General features: G+C 53.5%; 1 protein-coding gene across 2 annotated transcripts in view; it reads left to right on the top strand.

Annotated features, from left to right (window-relative positions):
• The window catches only part of LOC147689505 (pyrethroid hydrolase Ces2e-like), a 279,745-nt gene that overhangs the window by 46,494 nt on the left and 207,351 nt on the right, over positions 1–25,900 (top strand). For both annotated transcript variants that reach the window (XM_086942262.1, XM_086942261.1), the window contains exon 2: positions 14,576–14,780. In XM_086942262.1, the coding sequence (XP_086798388.1) occupies positions 14,576–14,780 (205 nt within the window). The remainder of the gene's footprint in view (positions 1–14,575; positions 14,781–25,900) is intronic.

Genomic DNA, 25,900 nt, shown 5'->3' with positions numbered 1-25,900 from the left:
GGCCGAGTGCAGTTGCAGCCATTATTGCGCAAAGAAGCGCCGCCGTCCTCGCCTTGGCTTCGGCCTTCGATGAGAGCCGGATCAGGCGAGAGAGGGGGGGGGGAGTCGGTGGCTGAGGCAAGACAACCCCCCCCCGTGGCCGGCAGGGCAGCAGAAGAGGGGAAAAGGAGAGGTCATTACGATTTTTGGGCCGTCCGCCCCACAGCCTCCCCTTCCGACTGCGGCCAGGCGAGTCCTGCATGCATCGAGGCCTCGCCTTCCGGATGGGCGTAACCGCGGACCTGTTGCACTTCGGGAGCTTCCGGAATGGGGGTAGGTACCCATTTATTTGTATCTATTTTCATGTGACCGTTATTTGGGCGTGGTGGGCAATGAGGCAGACATGTTTGGAGCAGGAGTAGGCAGCGGAACCTAGCTACCTCGTGGCTGTCTTGCTGTCAAACTTTCCGCCATTTTATATTTCTTATTACGAACTGTTTCTACTGTTTCTTATTTTTAGTGAAGTCGAAAGCTCATCAGGGGGTTACTGACTTAGCCTGATTTCTTTTTATTTTTCATTCTTTTCCTTAGCGTGTTTCGAGCTAAAGTTTCTGTTAACAGGGTACGGTGATCACTTCATATTTTATATGCGTCCTTTTCACTAGGGGGTACTTCTGGACGGACCAGATGAGTTCCCTCCAATAAATGGTCCGGGGTGGAACGAGATTATCGATCAAAAGGGGAACATATATTCCTTCATTGGGGTATCATCCTGTACGGACCAAATGATGTACCTCCAATTACTAGGGTAGCCTCCTGGACGGACCAGATGGCCTACCTCCAATAAATGGCCAATGAGTGGGGAGCATATGTCCCTCCATTAGGGTAGCTTCCTGGGCGGACCAGGTGAGCTACCCCCAATAAATAGTCAATCAGTGGGGAGTGGGTAGGACTGACGAATCATAAAGGGGCATAACCTACCCTTTACTACTGGCAAAGACTAGACAGAATATTTCTATTCTACGTTGTTTGCAAACAGAAAATACCTCAAACAAACAATTCCTTGGACAACAATGTCCAGTCAATCAATCAATCAGTGGGGAGAAAAACAGGCATGACGGATTACAACGGGGACAAACGTCTGCATTACCTGCCCTTCGCTATCTGTAAAGGAAGACAGAATATTTCTATTCGTCTCTGTTTGTAGACAGGGAAGATCTCAAAGAGCAACAATCGATTATTAATCGATTTCAAACAATCAGTGGGGAGAAAGGTAGGCCTGACGAATCATAAAGGGGCATAACCTACCCTTCTCTATCTGCAAAGAGGGACGAACGTTCCTATTCACCGCTGTTTGCAAACAGAGAATGTCTCGTTCTCGAGAAGAGAACCAATATTTCAAGTAGCATCCAAAGCTAAATGAACCAATAACAACAATATCAGTATTCAAATACCGATTCCAATACAATCAATCAATCAATCAGGTGGATAAAACCACCCTACCAATCAGGCGTAAAAACACCCTACTTAATCTTACCCGGACCGGACCATGCGGATAGTTCTTCGTCTTCCCCCTCCAGTGCCCGATCGTTCTCTTACTCTATGCAGCATTCCAGTGGGATTCCAGTCAGGACAGTAGGCCACTCGAGAGAGGTCCGTTCAGAATCGGTGAAGTTCATTCAATCGGCAGCCGGACGAGGGCCCTCTCAAGGCAGGTATACTCCGATCATTTAGATATTCACCTCATCGTCTGGATCTCTCTTACTGGACCTTATGTCACTGATGGACCCCGCGTTGGGACTCCAATTGTGGAAAGTGAGCCCTTATTAGTATCGATGCCCGGGCTGCTGGCGCAAGTCGCCTCTTAGTTCCCATTCTGAATAGTTACCAAATAAAGAGACGGGCGCTGGAAGCAGGAATCACAAGAACAGGATTTATTACTCATGAGGAGAGCCTGTCATTTCGGACACGAAACACAGTGTCTTTCGGGAGGTGCTCTAACAAGTGAGCTGCAACGTCGTCTTTTATACCTTACAAAACACTTGGCATTACAATCACGACATTGTGAAACAAGGAAAAAGACATCCCCATAATCCTCGTGTCAATCCTACCCCACATATGTTCACAATAGAGACCCTTGACCTGCTGATAAGAGGGGAGGGTAATCACGCAGCTGAGTGTTCCGTCAATTTTTAGGATGTGTGCGCCTGATCGTAGCCCAGGGGGTGGGGTGGCCAAGATCAATAGTGGGTCCTTTGAAGAGGAGTGACTCCATGCAATAAGGGGCAGTAAACAGTTTCTCCTGGCTTAGGCGATGATCTCAGACATGTGTGAACATATAGGAAGGGGAGTTAGAGGATTGTCAGCTAGGTTCGTCCTCCAAACAGTAAGTCAAACAAAAAAAGGTTTCTGTTTCCAGATACCCAAGAACCTAGCTCAAAAAAGTAGTACAGTCAGCACACACTGGGGTTGACCGTGAGACATATGTTAATGTGTAAAAAAAGGGAGAATTGCTCCTTTTTTAGGTGTCCCCTCACTCACCGGGGTTGCCCCACGGTGACATCCGGACCGGAGGGACACAAGTAGGTGCCTGAATGCGGGCGGTATCCGGTGCACAAAGTTGCTAGGATATCGATACCCCTCCGACTCCATGGGGCCCAGTTAGGTCTCTTGAAAAGAACCACGTGTTTTCTGGAAACAAAATACGTAGGTATTGTTGCATGAACTTAATATAGTTTGCTGCATTTAAAAAGTAATTCTGATTAATTCTAATTGGAGAGTTAAGGAGTGGCGAACACAGGGCTGGTCCCTGTGTAGTCCTGAAGAAGTGCTTGGGGTATGCACGAAACATGTCGACTATAGGAGTTGATAGGAACATCTGAACACATTGAGTTTAGGGTAGCCTATCTCCCCACCCCATTTTTAATATTACCACCTAGAGGCCAGAATAAAGTTTATTGAAAACCTACTGGGCAGGTATTTTTATCTTACAACACATAGTCCACTCCCCACAATAACACATGCACCACACATAGTCCTTAAAAGTGCTCCTACGTAACTCCGCAAGTCGTAGCACGCCCCAGCCCGTAGAGGACTGGGATGGCCCCAATGATGAAGCATGTCACCGTGGGGCAACCCCGGTGAGTGAGGGGACACCTAAAAAAGGAGCAATTCTCCCTTTTTTTACACATTAACATATGTCTCACGGTCAACCCCAGTGTGTGCTGACTGTACTACTTTTTTGAGCTAGGTTCTTGGGTATCTGGAAACAGAAACCTTTTTTTGTTTTTCTCAGACATGTGTGGTCAGTCAATCGCGGAGGGAGGGTTTACTAACAGAGGGGTTATTCACGAAAGGAAGGGAGGTGTTGGTCAGGCGCGGCCATGACTCCCATGGACAGGGTTTTGCAGAAGAAGAAGGTTTATGACTTGCCCGTGTGAGGGAGAAGGGGAGGGGGGGGGGAAGCCAGGGTGTGCACAGGGACAGAGTCGCACAGAGAGAGAGGTCTTATGACCCGTACATGAGAGAGCGGGGGCAGTCAGGTGCAGCTGGGGAGGGCTATGTCAGCCGAGGCGAAGGATGCCTCTTCAAGAGGAAATTGGGGGTTTGCGTGGGTCAAGCAGGAGGGTTGCCTTTCAGGGCAGGGTCGCGCAGAGGGAGAGGGTTTCATGGTCTATGCATGTGAGAGAGGGGGGGGTTCGAATACACGCAGAAGGGAAGCCGGTGATTCTAATGAGCGGGCAAAAGGCCAGGGTGCCTAAAATGGCTGTCATGTGCATATGGGCACGGGCTTTTACTGGCGGAGTGATGCGGTCAATATTTTACGGTATTCATGGTGCTTACAGGGAGAGGAGTGGGAAAAGGCAAATGAACGCTGCTTATGTACATCAATTTTTCTAATTTTCCACACAGAGAAGGTGGTGCTTCCTACGGGGAGGGGGGGCACGGGAACATAACTTCAGTGCTTAGAGTGCTCAGCATTGGGGGTTCAGCATGGTCGTATATGGTGGAGGATTGGGCAGTCCAAGGAACAGCTACTCTCCCTGGCATAACATCCAGCGAACTAAGGGGCAGATTATCAAACACGGCGTTAAAATTATCATCGTTTTAGTGGCAGAAAACTGCAGCTAAAGCGGCTATAACGGGCTTGATAATACGCCCTTGAGAATTCCCATAGAAGCCCATGTTCACACCAGAACATTATTTATTACTGTTATGCATTGAAATTCTATTGCCTGCTGCCCAAGCCATTCTTATAGCGCCAGGCGCCTGGTATAGTCTGGATGTCACTTGCACGAGCTCAGGGTTAGGAGCTGGGATGCTGCTTTGCTTGGCAGCACGGCAGGAGCAAGGTGTGGGGCAAGCTGAGGTGGCGGCCTGGGGTGACTGCAGGCATAAGGTTGCACATCTGGCTGCAGGGTGCAGCGAGGGAGGCAGTCGGGCCGACAAGGGGCTTGGGAAGTTCCCGAGAGGTTCTCTGTCATCGAAGGCCAAGGTGATGCTCCAAGGATGACAGGATAGAAGACCTACATTGTTTGGAGCTAAAATCTAGTACACAATTTGTAGTCCCAGCAACGAAGCTCAATATCCCGGAACTCTGGGCAAATCACTTAATCGCCCTGTGCCTTACAAAATGTAGGGTCCTCGAGTAATGGAACTGGTGCTCATGTAAAGCGCTCTGATACCCGGCGCCTCGGGTTGTAGTTCGCGCTATATAAAACTCTATAAAGAAATAAAAGAAATAAATACTCTTAGTCCAGCCCTGAAGGCATGCAACGAACCAGTGACCCACCCACCCACATGAAAGGCAGAGCTAGCACATAGTGGATACATGCTACCGATAAAAATGCAGGGGTTCTTATTGTTCCAGTCGGGGACCTGAATGTATGCTGCAGCTTTGCCCGGGCTATTACACCAAAGTGCAAAGAAAGACTAAAGGCAGTTACTTGGGCAATTAAAAAAAAACACGCTTACGTCACTTGATAGGGATGGGACGCTTGGCAAATATAGAATTGAAAGAAATAGGTGGTGTTCACGAACAGCACTATGCCTCTCAGGCCACAAGTATCTCAGCGTCCAGATCTTTACCCGGCCTTTGATCTTTGAGTCTTTGAACCCGCCACCGGATCTACATGCTTTCCTGGTGGATGCCCTGCCATGCGATGAACCACAGCAAATGTAAAGATCCTTGGGGAGGCAAAGGCCTGCCCGGGGTTGCCCGGGGTTGAATACTGCGGCCCGCTGGGGATGATGCGGTGGTCTAAGGGAGGTCCAGGTTTCAGGGGCTCCTAGCGGGTGCTGGCTAGTGCGGTGGCCAGCTCGGCCTTAATGTGGGGCTGGAGCATGTATTTGCATGTCGTAAGTGCTTAGATGCTAGTGGTCTGCCCTCAAGGAGGGGGGGGGGGTGTTCCCGCCAATGGGCATCACTTCCCCTTGTTTTATTTTACTTTCGGGGACACACAATCCCCCCGTACCTAACCGTCTGTATGGGTCCATCGGCGACACACCTGGCGATCACGTCCAACGCTCTATACCTGGGCAGCACGTGCGCACGTGAGTAACTCCGCATAAGGGCGGTTTGAGGTATTTACCACACAGGGATGGAACAACAGAGACTTATGTTATCTTGGATTTACAATTGGGTTTTCAATACTCCAGGGGGAGGGGCCCATACATATATCCCCCCAGCTGTGAGTTTACCTGTCGTAGGATTTGGTTTGTCGATTACAGTCAGCTTCCTTCTGCCCAAACCATCCTTTTAGCCTGGGGGGGGCAGTGGGGGGCTGGATTGCCTCATTTGTCACACTTGGAGCTCAAGGGAAAGAGAGGCTTGGCTTCTAATTTCGATTGCCGCGTTTACTGCGCTTCAAAGACAGAAGTTGAATGTCTCCTGACAAGTGCCGCTTGCAATTTTAGTTTACATTGGGTTGGTGAATACATATTCCTTTCACTTGCGCTCAGAGAAAGTAGATCATCTGGTGGGATAGAGCAGTTCATGATCCGGGACACTTGGCAGTAAAGCCGACTAACGTGAAGCCCATGGATCGTCATCCAGAGGTGGTGCAGATGTGTCAGTTCTGTTAGTAAGAGTCCTCCCAGGGTTTGCAGCTGATCAGACGGGCCAAGCGGTGCTGCAAAGCCCCTGCATACTCCAGAGGTCACCGTTTGAATCCTAAGGCCCTCTGCACAGTTACCGTTCGGTTCTGATTCCTATAGGCCTGCGTATACCTTCCTACACCATCACATACATCGTACATTCAGGACCCATGTTATTCGTTCCACAGACCCCTATGAGAGGTCCCCACACATCTTCAGCGATGCAAATCCTTACGGGCTAAGAGGGGCGAGTGGTGGCGGCAACAAGACCCCCGCAGCAGGGAGTGCGGCCAGGCGGCAGGAGGCAATAGGACTTGAACCTCATCCTCCTAGACCTCTCCGCGGCATTCGACACGGTCTGCCACCGCACCCTAGTACGGCGCCTCAGCAACATCGGAATCCAGGACAAGGCGCTGGAATGGATCATCTCCTTCCTCAACGGAAGAACACAGAGAGTCCGCCTACCACCGTTCAAGTCAGAGGCCTCCGAAGTCATCTGCGGCGTCCCTCAAGGATCATCTCTGAGCCCCACCCTCTTCAACGTCTACATGAGCCCCCTCGCGGCCATCGTACGCAAACACAACCTCAGCATAATCTCCTACGCCGACGACACCCAGCTGATCCTCTCCCTGACCAACGACCCCACCGCCGCCAGAGCCAACCTGCACGAAGGGATGAAAGAGGTAGCCGAGTGGATGACGACCAGCCGCCTGAAACTGAACTCGGACAAGACGGAGGTCCTCATCCTGGGCCCCTCACCCTCCGCCTGGGACGACTCCTGGTGGCCTCCCGCCCTGGGCACCGCACCCAAACCGACAGACCATGCACGCAACCTGGGCTTCATCCTGGACTCCTCCCTCTCCATGACCAGGCAAGTCAACAACGTCTCCTCGGCGTGCTTCAACATCCTACGCATGCTACGGAAGATCTTCTGGTGGATCCCCACCGAGACCAGGAAGACCGTCACCCAGGCCCTCGTCACCAGCCGACTGGACTACGGCAACGCCCTCTACGCCGGTACCACCGCCAAGCTCCAGAAGAGACTCCAGCGGATCCAGAACGCCTCAGCCAGACTCATCCTCGACATCCCACGAACCAGCCACATCTCCGGACATCTGAGAGACCTTCACTGGCTCCCCGTCAACAAAAGAATCACCTTCCGCCTCCTCACCCACGCACACAAAGCCCTACACGACCAAGGCCCGAGCTACCTCAACAGCCGAGTCAACTTCTACGCTCCCAAACGCCACCTCCGATCAGCCAACCACGCCCTCGCCGCCGTCCCCCGCATCCGAAGAGCGACTACAGGAGGAAGGTCCTTCTCCTACCTGGCCGCCAAGACCTGGAACTCCCTCCCTCCCGACCTGCGCCTGACCCAAGACCACCTCTCCTTCAGGAAGAAGCTGAAGACCTGGCTGTTCGAGCAGTAGCGGCACCCCCCCCCCCCCCCCAGCGCCTTGAGACCCTACGGGTATGTAGCGCGCTTTATAAGTGTCACTGATTGATTGATTGATTGAAGGTCCCGCTGGGCGCCGGCCACATGGCCACCGCAGGTTGGTGATGGTGATCTCTAAGGGCTTAGTAGGGGTCATGACAAAATACACCTGGGCTGATCCACAGGCGGGGTGTGGGTGTGGTGGTCCCCACATCATGTCACGGGATTCTCCCTGTCGGGTCTCTCTCAAAGGGCTTTACATTTGCAGCCTCTCTTGCCTCTGCCATGCTGTGAGTATGTGCGCGTTAAGCAAGCGGTCTGAGCATCAGTCGGTCGGGGTGAGCACGTCCGATCCCGGCGCAGTGGCTGTGATTCCTGATGTGACTCTTGGAGTCCATAGTCCTGCTTGCTGTCGGTGGAAGGATGCGTGTTGATTACATAACTGGATGCGATGACTGAGGGGGCCGAACCGGGCAGCCCTCTCTGCTAAGCAATGTCCCTGGCAAATTGTTTTGGCCCCAGGCCGAAGTGAGAGCCTCTAGTGCAGGCCAGAATCATTAGGGACCGCAGTAGGACAAAGGTCTTTTAGGCACCGCTAGAATGGTGCATGCTAGGTATTCCTGAAGGCCCACCCCTTACAAGAAACTCTTAAGATCTTGCAGTCGCTCCATTGCAGAACATAAGAATTGACAACATTCTTCAAGGAAACCATTATTAGCAGGAAGGTATTGAACCAGGGAGAGCCAATGGCTGTGGGTTCTTGCACAACAGTAGGAAGGGAATTACATCGAGTTTCAACAGGCGATTTGTACCATCATTAGCACCAGCAGCGGCTCACAGGGGTGACAGTAAAGCTTCCTTCTATTTCGCCAGGGATTGGGGCTGGCAATGTCATCACACTTTGAAGCCAGACACGGAATAGGCAAAGACACACCTGTGATTGTGCAATGCGCAATCCGCAGTAGAGCCAGCTGAGTTTCAACTAACCCAGTGATAAACGTAAGGCTAGGGACTACCCACGAATAGGCACTTTCGGTCAGCTGGGGCAGGAGTGTGCCAGTACCAAGAGGGCGTGGGTGACCTGGTTAGGGCTGATATAGGGGTCAAAATTAAAAAATATATATATATCTTTATTTAGATATAACACATATATCTTTAAAGGAAGATTACAAATTCACATTATGTATCAATTAATAGGATAAAAATGAAGGCGAAGCAAAGGCCCGGTCAGTTCAACAGCCGTTATAAAAGCAGAGGTTGTCCTCTCTTGACCCTCCTTGACCCTTAGTATTTTAAAATAAAAATAAAAACACAGGCTGGTAATGATAAAAGAGAAGATAGTTTGAAACATATTGTGCAAGAGAACTCTTCTCTTCAACCCTTCTACGTTGCACTCGTTGTCAGCGGTATCATACATATGTACGGCAACCAACATTCCTGCGGCGACTGGTCATTTCATTTCACCCTCCCTTGAGATTGGAATATGTTGGGGGGTGTATTGGGTGATTAAAAGGAGTGGGAGGGACGCTTTAGCAGGGCCTCTTTTGTTTAAGATTACGGTATGCTTGCTGGATGAAGTTTGTAAGCCTTATGTTTAAGACAGTATTTTCAGGATTCAAAGCTACCATAATGGCTCGCCTGCAGGTCCGGGCACCCAGCCTACTCCATTCCGCTTTGAGTTTACACCTGCGTCCTGAGTTAAAGGCTGGGCAGAGGCAGACCACATGCAACAGAGTTTCCGCTGTTTTGCCGCACCCTCTACAAGTTAGATCTTCTGCCGTGCGTCGCCAGGGAGGCAGATCTTGCAGAAATCGCCAGTCACCCATTCTGAGAGCGAAAAGGCTGCGCTTTAAGTACAGTGAGTATGTGCAGCCCAGATAGGTGGCAGGGGCTAGCCGTCTGTACGGATTTACAAGAGCCCCAGCCTGGCTGCGTTTCAAAAGGTGCGCTTTGTCGATGATAAGTGATCTCATTCTCACACATTTTTTGATCCCGATTTTAAATGCTGTCTGGCTGGGGTTAAGGGCCATATAATTAAGCAGAAAAGATTTGCTATCACATTTGTTTTTGCCACTTTTTGCCTATTCTCTCTTCTCTCTCTCTGCCCCCACTCCCTCCTCTCTGCCCTTCCCCCTCTCCCTCCTCTCTGCCCAATCTCGCTCCTGTCTGCCCTGCCCCTCTCCCTTGTCTATGCCCTGCCTCCCTCCTCTCTGCGCTGTCCCCTCCCTTATCTATGCCCTGTCACTGTCCCCTCTCTTCTCTCTCCCTGCTTCCTTGGATGTTACTGTCCCCTCTCTTCTCTCTCCCTGCTTCCTTGGATGTTACTGTCCCCTCTCTTCTCTCTCCCTGCTTCCTTGGATGTCACTGTCCCTCTCTTTTCTTTCCCTGCCCCCTCTCTTCTGCATCCTTGCATCCTTGTCTCTCTCCCAGCTGGAGGTTCGTCCGTGAGTTAAACGCCTCTAGTGTCCTGGTTTCAGTGATTGGATAAATGTATTCTCCGTCCCTGCTTCCTTGGGTCTCACAATCCCCTCTCTTCACTCTAACCTCCCTCTCACTTCTCCGTCCCTGCTTCCTTGGGTCTTAAAATCCATTCTCTTCACTCTCCCTGCCCCCTCTCTTCTCCGTCCCTGCTTCATTGGGTCTCAAAATCCCCTCTTTTCACTCTCCCTATCCCCTCTCTTCTCTCTCCCTGCTTCCTTGGATGTCACTGTCCCCTCTCTTCTCTCTCCCTGCTTCCTTGGATGTCACTGTCCCTCTCTTTTCTTTCCCTGCCCCCTCTCTTCTCTGTCCCTGCTTCCTTGTCTCTCCCCCGGCTGGAGGTTCTTCAGGGAGTTAAGCGCCTCTAGTGTCCTGGTTTCAATGATTCTCTCTCCTTGCTTCCTTGGCTCTCGCAATCCCCTCTCTTCACTCTCCCTGCCCCCTCTCTTCTCCGTCCCTGCTTCATTGGGTCTCACAATCCCCTCTCTTCTCTCTCACTGCTTCCTTTGGGTCTCACAATCCCCTCTCTTCCCTCTCCCTGCTTCTTTGGGTCTCACAATTCCCTCTCTTCTCTTTCCCTGCCCCCTCTCTTCACTCTCCCTGCTTCCTTGGGTGTCACTTTAGCTTTCTTCTCTCTCCCTCCCCCCTCTCCCTGTCTCCTTGGCTGTCCTTGCTAGAGGTTCCTCAGTGAGTTAAGCGCCTCTAGTGTTCTGGTTTCAGTGACTGCATACATTGCTTCTCTCTCCCTGCCCCCTCACTTCCCTCTCTCCCTGCTTCCTTGGATGTCACTGTCCCCTCTCTTCTCTGTCTCCCTGCTTCCTTGGATGTCACTGTCCCCTCTCTTCCCTCTCTCCATGCTTCCTTGGATGTCACTATCCCCTCTCTTCTCTATCTCTCCCTGCTTCCTTGGATGTCACTGCCCCATCTCTTCTCTATCTCTCCCTGCTTCCTTGGATGTCTCTGTCCCCTCTATTCTCCATCCCTGCTTCCTTGGATGTCACTCTCCCCTCTCTTCTCTCTCTCCCTGCTTCCTTGGATGTCACTGTCCCCTCTCTTCTCTCTCTCACTGCTTCCTTAGATGTCACTGTCCCCTCTCTTCCCTCTCTTCCTGCTTCCTTGGATGTCACTGCCCCCTCTCTTCTCCGTCCCTGCTTCCTTGGATGTCACTGTCCCCTCTCTTCTCCATCCCTGCTTCCTTGGGTGTCACTGTCCCCTCTCTATTCTCTCTCCATGCTTCCTTAGATGTCACTGTCCCCTCTCTTCCCTCTCTCCCTGCTTCCTTGGATGTCACTGCCCCCTCTCTCCCTGCTTCCTTGTATGTCACTGTCCCCTCTCTTCTCTCTCTCCCTGCTTCCTTGGGTGTCACTGTCCCCTCTCTTCCCTCTCTCCCTGCTTCCTTGAATGTCACTGTCCACTCTCTTCCCCTGCTTCCTTGGGTGTCACTGTCCCCTCTCTTCTCTCTCTCCCTGCTTCCTTGGGTGTCACTGTCCCCTCTGTTCTCCATCCCTGCTTCCTTGGGTGTCACTGTCCCCTCTCTTCTCTCACTCCCTGCTTCCTTGGGTGTCACTGTCCCCTCTCCTCTCTCTCTCCCTGCTTCCTTAGGTGTCACTGTCCCCTCTCTTCCCTCTCTCCCTGCTTCCTTGGATGTCACTGTTCCCTCTCTCCTCTCTCTCCCTGCTTCCTTGGATGTCACTGCCCCTCTCTTTCTCCCTGATTCATTGGATGTCACTGCCCCTCTCTTCTCTCTCCCTGTCCCCTCTCTTCTCTCTCTCTCCCTGTTTCCTTGGGTGTCACTGTCCCCTCTCTTCATTCCCCCTGCTTCCTTGGATGTCACTGTCCCCTCTCCCCTCTCTCTCCCTGCTTCCTTGGATGTCACTGTCCCCTCTCTTCTCCATCCCTGCTTCCTTGGATGTCACTGTCCCCTCTCTTCAGCACCCCTACTTCCTTGGATGTCACTGTCCCCTCTCTTCTCCATCCCTGCTTCCTTGGATGTCACTGTCCCCTCTCTTCTCTCTCTCTCTCCCTGCTTCCTTGGATGTCACTGTCCCCTCTCTTCTCTTTCTCCCTGCTTCCTTGGATGTCACTGTCCCCTCTCTTCTCTCTTCCTGCTTCCTTGGATGTCACTGCCCCCTCTCTTCTCTTTCTCCCTGCTTCCTTAGGTGTCACTGCCCCTCTCTTCTCTCTCTCCCTGCTTCCTTGGGTGTCACTGCCCCCTCTCTTCTCTCTCTCCCTGCTTCCTTGGGTGTCACTGTCCCCTCTCTTCTCTCTCTCCCAGCTTCCTTGGGTGTCACTGTCCCCTCTCTTCTCTCTCTCTCACTGCTTCCTTGGATTTCACTTTCCCCTCTCTTCTCTCTCTCCCTGCTTCCTTGGGTGTCACTGCCCCCTCTCTTCTCTCTCTCCCTGCTTCCTTGGGTGTCACTGTCCCCTCTCTTTCTCTCTATCCCTGCTTCCTTGGGTGTCACTGTCCCCTCTCTTTCTCTCTCTCCCTGCTTCCTTGGGTGTCACTGTCCTCTCTCTTCTCTCTCTCCCTGCTTCCTTGGGTGTCACTGTCCCCTCTCTTCTCTCTCTCTCCCTGCTTCCTTGGGTGTCACTGTCCCCTCTCTTCTCTCCCTCACTGCTTCCTTGGATTTCACTGTCCCCTCTCTTCTCTCTCTCCCTGCTTCCTTGGGTGTCACTGTCCCCTCTCTTCTCTCTCTCTCCCTGCTTCCTTGCGTGTCACTGTCCCCTCTCTTCTCTCTCTCCCTGCTTCCTTGGGTGTCACTGTCCCCTCTCTTCTCTCTCTCTCTCTCTCCCTGCTTCCGTGGGTGTCACTTTCCCCTCTCTTCTCTCTCTCACTGCTTCCTTGGATGTCACTATCCCCTCTCTTCTCTCTCTCCCTGCTTCCTTGGGTGTCACTGCCTCCTCTCTTCTCTGTCTCCCTGCTTCCTTGGGTGTCACTGTCCCCTCTCTTCTCTCTCTCTCTGCTTCCTTGGGTGTCTCTGTCCCCTCTCTTCTCTCTATCCCTGCTTCCTTGGATGTCACTGTGTCCTCTCTTCTCTCTCTCCCTGCTTCCTTGGGTGTCACTGTCCCCTCCATTCTCTCCTCTCTCTCTCTCCCTGCTTCCTTGGGTGTCACTGTCCCCTCTCTTGTCTCTCTCCCTGCTTCCTTGGATGTCACAGTCCCCTCTTTCTCTCTCCCTGCTTCCTTCGATGTCACTGTCCCCTCTCTTCTCTCTCTCTCCCTGCTTCCTTGGATGTCACTGTCCCCTCTTTCTCTCTCCCTGCTTCCTTGGGTGTCACTGTCCCCTCTCCTTTCTCTCTCCCTGCTTCCTTGGGTGTCACTGTCCCCTCTCTTCTCTCTCTCTCCCTGCTTCCTTGTGTGTCACTGTCCCCTCTCTTCTCTCTCTTCCTGCTTCCTTGGGTGTCACTGTCCCCTCTCTTCTCTCTCTTCCTGCTTCCTTGAGTGTTACTGTCCCCTCTCTTCTCTCTCTCTCCCTGCTTCCTTGGGTGTTACTGTCCCATCTCTTCTCTCTCTCACTGCTTCCTTGTATGTCACTGTCCCCTCTCTTCTCTCTCTCCCTGCTTCCTTGGGTGTCACTGTCCCCTGTCTTCTCTCTCTTTCCCTGCTTCCTTGCGTGTCACTGTCCCCTCTCTTCTCTCTCTCCCTGCTTCCTTGGGTGTCACTGTCCCCTCTCTTCTCTCTCTCCCTGCTTCCTTGAGTGTCACTGTCCCCTCTCTTCTCTCTCTCTCCCTGCTTCCTTGGGTGTCACTGTCCCCTCTCTTCTCTCTCTCACTGCTTCCTTGTATGTCACTGTCCCCTCTCTTCTCTCTCTCCCTGCTTCCTTGGATGTCACTGTCCCCTCTCTTCTCCATCCCTGCTTCCTTGGATGTCACTGTCATCTCTCTTCTCCATCCATGCTATCTTGGGTGTCACTGTCCCCTCTCTTCTCTCTCTCCCTGCTTCCTTGGGTGTCACTATCCCCTCTCTTCTCTCTCTCTTCCTGCTTCCTTGGGTGTCACTGTCCCCCCTCTTCTCTCTCTCCCTGCTTCCTTGGGTGTCACTGTCCCCTCTCTTCTCTCTCTCTCCCTGCTTCCTTGGGTGTCACTGTCTCCTCTCTTCTCTCTCTCCCTGCTTCCTTGGGTGTCACTGTCCCCTCTCTTCTCCTTCCCTGCTTCCTTGGATGTCACTGTCCCCTCTCTTCTCCATCCCTGCTTCCTTGGGTGTCACTGTCCCCTCTCTATTCTCTCTCCATGCTTCCTTGGGTGTCACTGTCCCCTCTCTTCTCTCTCTCTCCCTGCTTCCTTGGGTGTCACTGTCCCCTCTCTTCTCCATCCCTACTTCCTTGGGTGTCACTGTTCCCTCTCCTCTCTCTCTCTCTCTGCTTCCTTGGGTGTCACTGTCCACTATATTCTCCATCCCTGCTTCCTTGGATGTCACTGTCCCCTCTCTTCTCTCTCTCTCCCTGCTTCCTTTGGGTCACTGTCCCATCTATTCTCCATCCCTGCTTCCTTGGATGTCACTGTCCCCTCTCTTCTCTCTCTCTCCCTGCTTCCTTGGGTCTCCCTGCAGTGATTGGATATATGTCTTCTCTCTCCCTGCCTCCTGTAGGACGCCCTGCACTCAGCCCCAGGGTGCACAGCAAGCACGGCTGGCTGGAGGGGGTGCAGCTCAGCGTGAAGGGGACGGAGCGCCTGGTCAGCGCCTACCTGGGGGTTCCCTTTGCCAAAGCGCCGACTGGATCGAGGCGCTTTACTGGACCGGAACCGGCGGAACCCTGGAGTGACGTGAAGAGCGCGACGGCCGCACCCCCAGTGTAAGGGCGGGCTCTGAGTGTGACCCCAACACCCCCTCTGGGGGGCACCCTCCCCCCCCCCAGTGTAAGAGCGGGCTCTGAGTGTGACCCCCCCCGTGTAAGAGCAGGCTCTGAGGGTGACCTCAACACCTCCTCTGGGGGGCGACCCCCCGTGTAAGAGCGGGCTCTGAGTGTGACCCCAACACCCCCTCTGGGGGGCATCCTCCTCCCCCCCCCCAATGTAAGAGCGGGCTCCTTCTTTGGGCTCTGAGTGTGACCCCAACACCCCACCCCCCCTCAGCCCCACTGTATGAGCGGGTGCCAGGAGGGGCCCCTCCAACCCTTACAGCACCCTCCTGCCGGAGCAGCCTCGCTCAGTGAAACCTGACATTAGGCGTCGTCCTCTGAGGGGCCCCTAAGGGCCAATGTTAAAGGCTCCAGGGTCTCAGTCCCTGCCCCGTCTCACTGCCTGCACCCCTCCTTCAGGGTTGGGGGCTCCAACACCCCCATGACCTCCTTCACTAACACCGGGCAAACGTGCCCCTCATCTCTCCAATCATGAGTTATTGCTAAACACAGCCCACCCCCCCACAGACCAGCCCCTCCCCCACAGGCCAGTGCCCCCCCACAGGTCAGTGCCCCCCACAGGCCAGCGCCCCCCTGAGGTCAGCCCTCCCCCCACATGTCAGAGCCCCCCTGAGGTCAGCGCCCCCCCACAGGTTAGCGTCCCCCTCACAGGTTAGCACCCCCCCACAGGTCAGCGCCCCCTTGAGGTCAGTGCCCCCTGAGGTCAGCCCTCCCCCCCACATGTCAGAGCCCCCCTGAGGTCAGCGCCCCCCCACAGGTTAGCGTCCCCCTCACAGGTTAGCACCCCCCCACAGGTCAGCGCCCCCCCCCCTGGCCAGCGCCCCCTGAGGTCAGCCCTCCCCCCCACATGTCAGAGCCCCCCTGAGGTCAGCGCCCCCCCCACAGGTCAGCGCCCCCCTGAGGTCAGCGCCCCCTGAGAAGGAATGCACAAACAGGATCCTTCCCCCACGCACTCTCTCTTTCGCAGTCAGCTCCATAGTTTGAGTGCAGCCAGCTGTTGTGTGTTTGATGCACCCCCCCTTAGGGCAGGGTGTGCCCAGACGGGGGTCCCTGCTCCCTGTGCCACTCGGACCAAGCTGTGCCCGGCTCAGGAGCCCTCCTAGGGCCGGTCCTAGGAAGTTTGAATCCAGTCCAGGGAAGACATGGCTTGGCAGTTCGGGCTGGACTGTTCCCATGAGGCACAGGGTCAGACTGATTTGCATATAGCCATGTCTGAACTGTGGGCGCAGAGTGGGGAAAAGCTCGGTGGGTTGGGATGCGCACCGAGGGGTTGCCACTGGTGAGACTTATAGCCTGCCGCCCCCCATCATCGTTTCTGTGCTTTGGGGGTTCAGTGGGGCCGAAAAGCTGGTAAAAGTGGGTCCTTTCCTAGTATGGCGAGGTGGGGCTTGCACAGTGTGGGGGCCTCAATAGAGGGGGTGAGACCCCCTGTGGAGGTACGGTCAGGGCTTTAAGTGGGATGAAAAAACTGGGGGGTTTCTCAAAGGGGCGTGGCCACGAATTAGGGGCGTGGCTTTTAAACACTTGCGCTAAAAATCTTTGTTTAGTATAGTGTGCCGCCCAACTTGCATTTTGCCATTTCTGTCATTGCATCCAGACATGTGATACAATAAGTAACATCATACCTACAACAAGTAAGGACTATTGGCTTTGTCAATGGTTATTAGTTGCATAAGATAAATAAGCTGCAACTATATCTTGTTACATATAATATTGAAAAAGCTTCCACTTAAAGCCCTGGTGACCCTACCACAATGTTGCTGCTCTTGAGTTTCAAAAAGAGAAGAGAAATCCAGAGAGAAAATGACTCTCTTTAAAGGATTTCCCTTCCCCCACAACGCTCACCTGGCGTGACGTCATGCTGCAACTTCTCCATTAGTGAGAAGTGAGTAGTGTGGGCAGCGCACATCCATGTGCTTGTCTCGAAACGGGTCTCTATCGGGCTGTTTTGTGCCCTGGCACTTTTTTCCAACTGCAGTGACAGTAAACTGCTGTCTCTGCAGTCTGGAAAAAAACGGACCGCCTGTGCCAGGGCTCAAAACAGAGCCCGATAGAGACCCGTTTCGAGGCCTCTTTTAAAAAACTCCCGGTGCTCAGACCCCTTGAGACCCGGCCCACTTAAAGCCCTGGGTACGGTGGTCTCTGGGCTGATAGCACCAGCTGACCCCGGCTCCTTTGCAGCTGGAGGGGGTGATTGGGTGAGACATGGCACAAAGAGTCCCCCCCCCCCCCAACCCTCATGACCCCAACATACACTTTGGAAGCCCATGTGGTCCTTGTGCGGGAACCAGTGACACGCACGGCTGGATGACGTCATCACATGCATCAGTCCGTCGTGCACCTCTGACTGCTGCTTTTGGACACTTTGTACCCTGGGAGGGGGAAGGGGGGGGGGGGGGTCAGGCCGGTGCAATAAACCAACCTGGGACAGATTGTAGCGCCTCCTGCTGAGGCTCCGAGGGGAGGCACAGGCCATGTAATAACCCAACCTGGAACAGATTGTAGCGCCTACCGCTGAGGCGCTGCGTGTTTCTAATAGCGAGGTTAGAATGGGCTTTAATTTCATTGACTGGAACAAACGGTTCCTATTTCATGGCACATCCTGTCAAAAAAGAAAAACACATTGTTTATGCAGGAGGCTGGGGAAGGGGGAGGAGGGGGGGTGCTGGGGGTGTGGGGGAGTCTGACTGGACCAGTGATATTGCCGAGCAAGGGGAGTTGATAAACCCAGCAACCTGTAGGAAGAAACAAGAGCATGGCAGCTGCCTACAGTGACAGTGCGACCAAGGAACATCTGTTGACGTTTCGACCCACATCACAACTCACAACGGGTCTTCCTCATGGCCAAAGGAGCAGGTTGCACCTGTAGTTAGAGTCAACAATAACGTCACTGGGTCCATGATATGGTCAGTACCATGTCTGCTGTCCATGCTCAGGGCGTGGAGAGGCAGAGAGGGTTCAGCTCTGGTCTTCTGTGGTGCGTTCTTCCCTCTCACCACTAGATGGCAGCATTCGACCACATATGCCGATTATGGCTCCAAAGCATGGTTGGTTGATGTGTTTCCATATTTCACAGAGCTGACAAAGACTCTTATTAGTTAAGGTAATCCACCTTCAAACCTCATACCTGGAGCGTAAACTAACACTACCCTCGGGTTTGAATAATTCTATCGAGTTTTCAAGCAGGAAAGGGCACAGGTTACAGAATACAAATATATGTGTCATGCAGCAGTGAAACTTGTCGTCCTGGGGGCTCAGGGGCCCCTCCCCCGAGAAGGGGAGATGCAGAGTGAGGTCGAAGGGGGCCGTAGGGGGTGGGAGGTTGTGACAGTAAAGAGGGGTGGAAAGAACCGAGGGATGTGACGTCACTGGGATCTTTGATGAAATGCGGAGCGTCTGTTCCACGTCAAGTGACTGGAAGTGGATGGATGGGGCCCTTGGACAGTCCTGCAGATGAGTGGACAGCAGGACAGTAGACAGTGGACAGTGGACAGTAGGCCAGGCGACAGGAGGCCAGTGGACAGTGTGCCTTTGGACAGTAGTTCAGTAGGACAGTAGGGCAGTGGGCAGTGGACAGTAGGACAGTGGTCAGTAGGACAGTGGACAGTAGACAGTGGACAGTGGACAGTAGGCCAGGCGACAGGAGGCCAGTGGACAGTGTGCCTTTGGACAGTAGTTCAATAGGAAAGTGGGCAGCGGACACTGGACAGTTGGACAGTGGACAGTTGGACAGTTGGACAGTGGACAGCGGGCCAGGGGACAGTGGGCAGTGGACAGTGGGACAGCCGAGCTCCCGGTATGTGCTGTTGAGTGAGCAGTATCTTTTCCCGGTCAGGTATGAGGCAGTGGGCAGGGCAGGGGGTCTTGTGGACAGCCATGTATACAAGCCTATGGGCGAACAGGGAGGTGTTGTGTTCCTGGTTCTGGCACGCCTGTGACGCCACGGGCGTGCAACGTTGGGTCATGTGACCTCCTATAATAAAGAGGGGCCCGCACGCACGTACACCAGTTAGGCACGAGTGCGGAGAGCCATAAAGAGATCCCAGATGTCCGACTCTCTTATTTCCAGGGCCACGTGTTAGGCCTTAGCTACCGCAGGTGCCCCCGAGTGTAGGGCCCGAGTTGCTGTCCTTAGGGCCGTCACTACACCCCAACGACACAACAACTGGCGACGAGGGTGGCTGCCGAGCCCTCGCCGAGCGTGTGTGTGCACCTGCTTTCTCGTGCGGCGGCCGCAAGCGTGTCTCCCCGCTCGCGGTGCTCGTGCCCCACGTCCGCACACGCACACGCTGTGCGAGCACAAGGACATCGCGCGGAGCCCGGTGGGCGTAGAGGTGAGCCGTTCACACCCCGTACCCCGCCTGCTGCCCGGCTGTGCCGTCCTGGGACCCCGTGAGGCGTACGGCTGCAGTCGCCTGCCGGCCGGGGGCCTGGAGCTCCCTACCCTGTGGATCCCTGGCCAGCGCCGCACCAGGCTTCCCTGCCCATGCGTGAAGCGCGCATCTGCCGGAGCCGCACGGCGAAGGTACCGCGCCCTGCATTCTCCCACGCATCCCGCGGACGCGGTGCCTGCCGGTCCCGCAGCAAATTTCACTCGCACGTGGATGGTGCGCTGGTCGCACGCGTCCCGCCTCTCTACTGCCTCCAAAAAGGGGGGGAACGTCTCCTCACGGACGGTGCCTCTTCCCCATCTACCCTCCAAGCCTCCTCGACAAGGGAGCGAGCCCCAGCAGAGGGGCGGTCACGTCAGTAGCGACGAACTGCGCCAGGCCCCTGTAGACACCATCATCACAGTTCACCCCACACTTCAAGGGCTCAACACTACGCCTGTAGTGCAATGGCTACGATTCCACCCATCGAACCCTTTGTGGTGGAAGGATCACCATCATCACTGGCCCCCAAATGGAAAGAGTGGGTGGACAGGCTCCTGGTATTTTTCGAGGCCCCAAAAGTACGCAAGGAACAAAAAAGAGCCATGGTGCTCCACTTAGGAGGCAAAGACACACTCCATCGCCAGAACGCTCACTGAAGCAACTCCCAAAACGCATCACACACTGATCAATGCCCTGAATGCACATTTTGAACCCATGGCCAATCAAGACTACGAACGATTCATATTCAGGCAAGCGTGACAGTTGCCAGAGGAGTCTTTGGACACATACCACACTAGGCTCAAGAAGCTAGCGCTATCCTGTGGATTTGCTGACGTCACGGAGGAAATACGAGGACAAATAATCCAGGGCTGCGCCTCCGCAAAATTGAGGGAACGCATACTGGAGGAATCAGGCAAACCACTAGCCGACATACTGACCCTCGGTCGCACGAAAGAGTTATCCAAAGCTCGGGCTGCCCATATGGAAGCAGCGCTACAAGCAACGGTTAAAGCAGAACCTGTTAACAAAATTCAGGTCCACTCTCCGACCAAATGGAACAAGAAACCGGCCCGGCCACCGAATGGAGCCTCCGGACACCCCTGTGGATACTGTGGAGGCCCGAACCACCCAGCACCAGAGTGCCCAGCTCGAGGGAAGCGATGCTCAGGATGCGGCAAGCTCAATCACTTCGAGAAGGTGTGCCGCTCGAAGAAATTCCGCAGGCCCCGCCAGGTGGTAAACGCAGTACCGGAAGGTGAACCAAGTCAAAGCGACATGGACGATGACGAAGAAGAAGAAAGGACGGTGCACAAGGTGCACATGATTGGTACTGCCACTCGACGCACCAGAAAACTCCCGCAATGCCCGATCAGAGTGGCGGAACAAGACATCATGGCCGTAGTGGACACGGGAGCTACCATCAATCTCATGAGTGCAGCAATCTATAGGACAATGACTCGTCCCCCTGCTCTGAATTCTACGCCCATCACCGTATTCGCATACGGTCAAGATACCCCTCTCAAAATCCGGGGAAAGTTCCGGGCCGCCATTCACCATGGTGACAGAACGATCACCGTCAACATCTTCGTGTCAGAAGATGGGCAGGGCATGCTGCTGGGTTGTCGAGCAGCTGAAGACCTAGGGGTCGTCACCTTTGCTTTCGGTGTTCATGAAGAATCGGTGCAGCAGATGATAATGGAGTTCTCGGATATATTCAAGGGAATCGGATGATTTACAGGTCGAGAAATACACCTACACATAGATCAAACGGTACAGCCTGTAGCCCTGAGACACCGACGCATCGCATTTCACCTCAGACCCCTGGTGGAGGAAGAACTCCGGAAGCTAGAGGCAGCTGGCATCATCGAGAAAGTATCGGGCCCAACCCCCTGTGTGTCGCCCATCGTAGTCACTAGGAAGCCAAAACAGCCAGGCGCGGTCCGGATATGCGTAGACATGTGCCTCCCCAACGCGGCCATCAAACGGGAACGTCACATCACGCCCACCATTGACGACTTAATTGGAGAAATGGCCGGAGCCTGTTGGTTCTCGAAGCTGGACCTGCGGTCGGGATACCACCAGTTGGTACTGGACAAGGAGTTGCAAAACATAACAACGTTCTCGACTCACATAGGCCTCAGGAGGTACACCCGACTCAGCTTTGGCGTCTCCAGCGCAGCGGAGGTCTTCCAGAACGTGATCCAGGAGCTGATAGCGGACATACCGGGCGTCATTAACGTCAGTGATGACATCATGATACATGCCCGTACCATTGCAGAGCACAACCAACGGTTAACACAAGGATTCCGAAGACTGAGAGAGGCCGGTCTCACTTTGCACAGAGAAAAGTGTGAGTTCCTGCGGAGAAAGATAGGATTCTTCGGATACACATTCTCTGCTGACGGAGTCAATCCAGGCCCGGAAAAGGTCAAGGACGTCAAGGACGCAAAACCCCCCACCACAGTCACTGAAGTTCGGAGTTTCTTCGGTATGGTCAATTACTGTGGGAGGTTCATCAGGGACCTTGCCAACCTCACACTTCCCCTGCGAGAGCTCACGAAAGACTCCACACCATGGACCTGGGGACCGGAGCAAGAAAAAGCATTCGAGGACATCAAGGCAGCTCTCTCGGACAACACTACCCTGGCCTTCTTCAACCCCAGAAACCTCACCATGATAGCGGTAGACGCTGGCCCAGCCGGGCTAGGCGCAGTACTGATGCAAAAACAGCGGGATGAACTGGACTGGGTACCGATTGCATTCGCCAGTCGTTCACTCACAGACACGGAGCAACGATATTCACAAATCGAGAAGGAAGCCATAGCCATTCACTGGGGATGCCGACATTTTCATCTCTACGTGTATGGTAAGCCATTCACGGTCGTGACCGATCACAAGCCATTGGTAGCTCTATTCTCGGGGACCTCGACAAAGCCACCACCCCGCATAGAAAAATGGATGCTACAACTACAAGAGTACAACTGCAGCATTGAATATCAGCCAGGGGCAAGGAATCCAGCAGACTACCTGTCGCGGCACCCCCGAGCCGCCACCCCGGAAGAAATGGAAGAGGCTCAAGACACGGAAGCCTATGTAAAGTGTGTGACCGCCCAGTCATGTCCACGACCCCTATCAGTAAATGACATCGCGGAAGCTACGGGACAAGATGTCTGCATACAAAGAGCTCGAGAAGCTCTTCGGAAAGGGAATTGGCACCGTGCCAAAGAAAGCTGGAAGGCACTCACACCGGAAGCCCAAAGAATAATGGAAAGTCTACACCATGTAAAAGAGGAGCTAAATGAGGACAACACCGGATGCCTGCTACGAGGACACCGGCTGGTAATACCCTCGGCACTGACTGAACAAGTGGTACAACTCGCTCACGTCGGCCACCAAGGAATAGTCAAGACCAAGGCACGATTGAGGACCAAAGTATGGTTCCCTCTTATGGATGAAATGGTGGAAAGAATGGTGAGATCATGCACGGCCTGTCAAGTCACGGGAGATGTCCCGCGTGAAGCTCCAGTCATAGTAGAACCTCGGCCGCAGCAACCCTGGGAACGGGTCAGTATGGACTTTGGCAGCCTACCGGATGGAAGACACACCCTAGTGGTAATTGACGACCACTCCAAATATCCAGAGGTTGAAATAATAACGAGCACCAGTGCCGGAGATGTCATACCCAAGCTGGAGAAGATCGTTGCTGCTCATGGGGTAATGCGCAAACTACGAACCGACAATGGGCCCCCGTTTCAAGGACAGGAACTAGCTACCTATCTAGCCTCCCTCGGCACTCGGCATCGCCGCATCACCCCACGCTGGCCTCAGGCCAATGGAGAAGCTGAACGGTTCATGAGAACTCTGAACAAAGTAATCCGAATTGCACATGACAAGAGCCAGTCAGTAGAAATGGCTATCTTCATATTCCTCCGGAGCTACAGGCAAACACCCCACACAACCACGGGGGAGGCGCCCGCACACATCCTCATGGGACGAGTAGTGACTGACTCCATCCCCCATCATCCACAGTGGACCCCAGAGGGGACGGATGAAAACAAGATTGCGAGGAAACGGCAGACAACGTATGCCCAGATCAGCAAGAGAAGGGGGGCCGTAGCAGTCAAGTTCAGCAGGGGAGACTTAGTACTCCTCAGAAACAGAGTAACCAGCGGGAAATTCAGGCTGACCTATGAACGAGGACCTTGGTGTGTGATCAGTGTAAAAGGTACCCGTATCATAGCTGCCCGAGGGAGAGAGACAGTAACCAGGAATGTGTCACATTTCAAGCGATTCCATCCAGCACTAGGGTCACGCTGCCCTTCAAATCTCCCTTCAGCAAACGGCGCAGTCGTCAGTCCCACTACCCCTGAATCATTGACAAGACAGGAAGACTCTCGAGGAGATAACAATCATGAGGACTCGAGCTGCGGGCTGAACGAGGACACAGATGCCGTTGAGAATAGGGAGGCTCCCAATGGTGCAATTAACAGCCCTCAGCCACCAGTCCAGACCAGTGAAGAGGGCACACCGAGGCGAGGAGAATCGCAATATGGGCTGAGAAGAAACCCCGAACCCTCCTGCCGCCTGCGGGACTACCTCACGTAAGACTGTTCTGATGCCAACTCAAATTTCGAGGCAATAGACTGTTGTTTGTCACATATCATGGCTGTTAATCTGAAAGGTTTTCGAGCAGATTGCTGGCTGCAATGTATCAAGGTGGACTGTTGAAATTTTGTGTGTTTTATTTCTTCATGTTTTAGGAGGAATGTGGTGTTCCTGGTTCTGGCACGCCTGTGACGCCACGGGAGTGCAACGTTGGGTCATGTGACCTCCTATAATAAAGAGGGGCCCCGCACGCACCTACGCCAGTTAGGCACGAGTGCGGAGAGCCATAAAGAGATCCCAGATGTCCGACTCTCTTATTTCCAGGGTGACGTGTTAGGCCTTAGCTACCGAAGGTGCCCCCGAGTGTAGGGCCCGAGTTGCTGTCCCTAGGGCCGTCACTACACCCCAACGACACAACAGGAGGGTAGAGCCGGGTGAAACATCGTCACACAGCAGCACGTGGGCTGGGCTTCTGCGGATAAGTGGCCCTGATGGACCCTCACAGAGCAGCTACCCCTGATCTCAGGGAATATCTGCCCCTGATCGTCCAGTCTGCTGATCAAGCGAGCGTGAAAGGGGCGTGCATGGGTGTTGCTGTGGGTGTTCTCAGGCGCCTGATCAGCCAGTCTTCTGATCAATCGAGCGTGAAAAGGGGGTATATCGGTGTTGCTGTGGGTGTTCCCATGCTCCTGATCGCCCAGTCTGCAGATCAAGCGAGCGTGAAAGGGGCGTGCATGGGTGTTGCTGTGGGTGATCCCACGCCCCTGATCGTCCAGTCTGCTGATCAAGCAAGCGTGAAAGGGGAGTGCATGGGTGTTGCTTTGGGTGTTCCAACACGCCTGGTCGTCCAGTCTGCAGATAAAGCAAGCGTGAAAGGGGCGTGCATGGGTGTTGCTGTGGGTGTTCCCATGCTCCTGATCTTCCAGTCTGCAGATCAAGCGAGCGTTAAAGGGGCATGCCACGGGTGTTGCTGTGGGTGTTCCCACGTGCCTGGTCATCCAGTCTGCAGATCAAGCGAGTATGAAAGGGGCATGCATGGGTGTTGCTGTGAGTTTTCCCACGCTCCTGATCGTCCAGTCTGCAGATCAAGCGAGCGTGAAAGGGACGTGCATGGGTGTTGCTGTGGGTGTTCCCACGCTCCTGATCGTCCAGTCTGCAGATCAAGCGAGTGTGAGAAGTTAGCCTGGCATATGATGTCCACTATTCTAGTGGGCACCTTGCACCAGTGTAATCGACCCTTATGATGGTGGTTGTAAAGTCAACCTTATAGACCAGCTATGGAAGCATGGACCAGCAGTCTTAGGCTAAGCTCCAAAGAGCATGTGAAGCTGTTTGTTTTACCAATTATAATCCCTTGAATACCAAATGAAAGGACACCACACAAGGTATGTATCAAATATATATGTATTTATTTCTAACACAACCCCTCTGCACTCTTTATGAGGTCAGAGGTAAAAGAACATCACAAGTTACTTAATTAGCATACAATAAGTTGCACACTATAGCCTTATAGCCCGCCGTAAAAGGCTATACCGGCTATTAAAGGCCCTCTCCAGCGTTAAAGGCCTGAGCCGAGGGCGAGGGCCTTTAACAAGGGAGAGGGATTTTAATAGCGGTATAGCCCATCTACGAAGGGCTATAAGGCTATTAGATCATTCTGTCACTAGAGGACAGAATGCTCTAACAAAAAAACAAAGCCTTTTGGGAGCGTGAGGGGATTGGAATCCCCTTAGGTTCCTTGAAGCCTTTGATCACAGCCAGAGCTGTGAACAAAGAAGCATTGGAATGTTGGAGCTCCAGGCTTACACCAGCCATTATAAGCCCAGAGCACTCCATTGTTTTCAATGGAGCTCCCAACATTCCAATGTTCTAATATATAGTAATGCCATAGGGGCCTCACAAACCATATACTTAAATAGTGGTATAAGAGCCTCTACAGAAAGAGTGAATAGGCCTAGGGCCTAGGGAATAGCTGGGGCTACACTAGACAACCAAAGGTTAGGAAGTAGGAGACCCACGGGAGACGCGTGCAGTGTCTAAACACAGTCGCGAGTTGCCATTGACTTATAATGGGAA

This window comes from Lissotriton vulgaris, chromosome 10, assembly GCF_964263255.1.
Source record: "Lissotriton vulgaris chromosome 10, aLisVul1.2, whole genome shotgun sequence".
In the NCBI taxonomy this organism is placed as follows: Eukaryota; Metazoa; Chordata; class Amphibia; order Caudata; family Salamandridae; genus Lissotriton; species Lissotriton vulgaris.
Note: the sequence above shows the minus strand (reverse complement) of the source record. Positions and strands in the feature narration are given on the sequence as shown.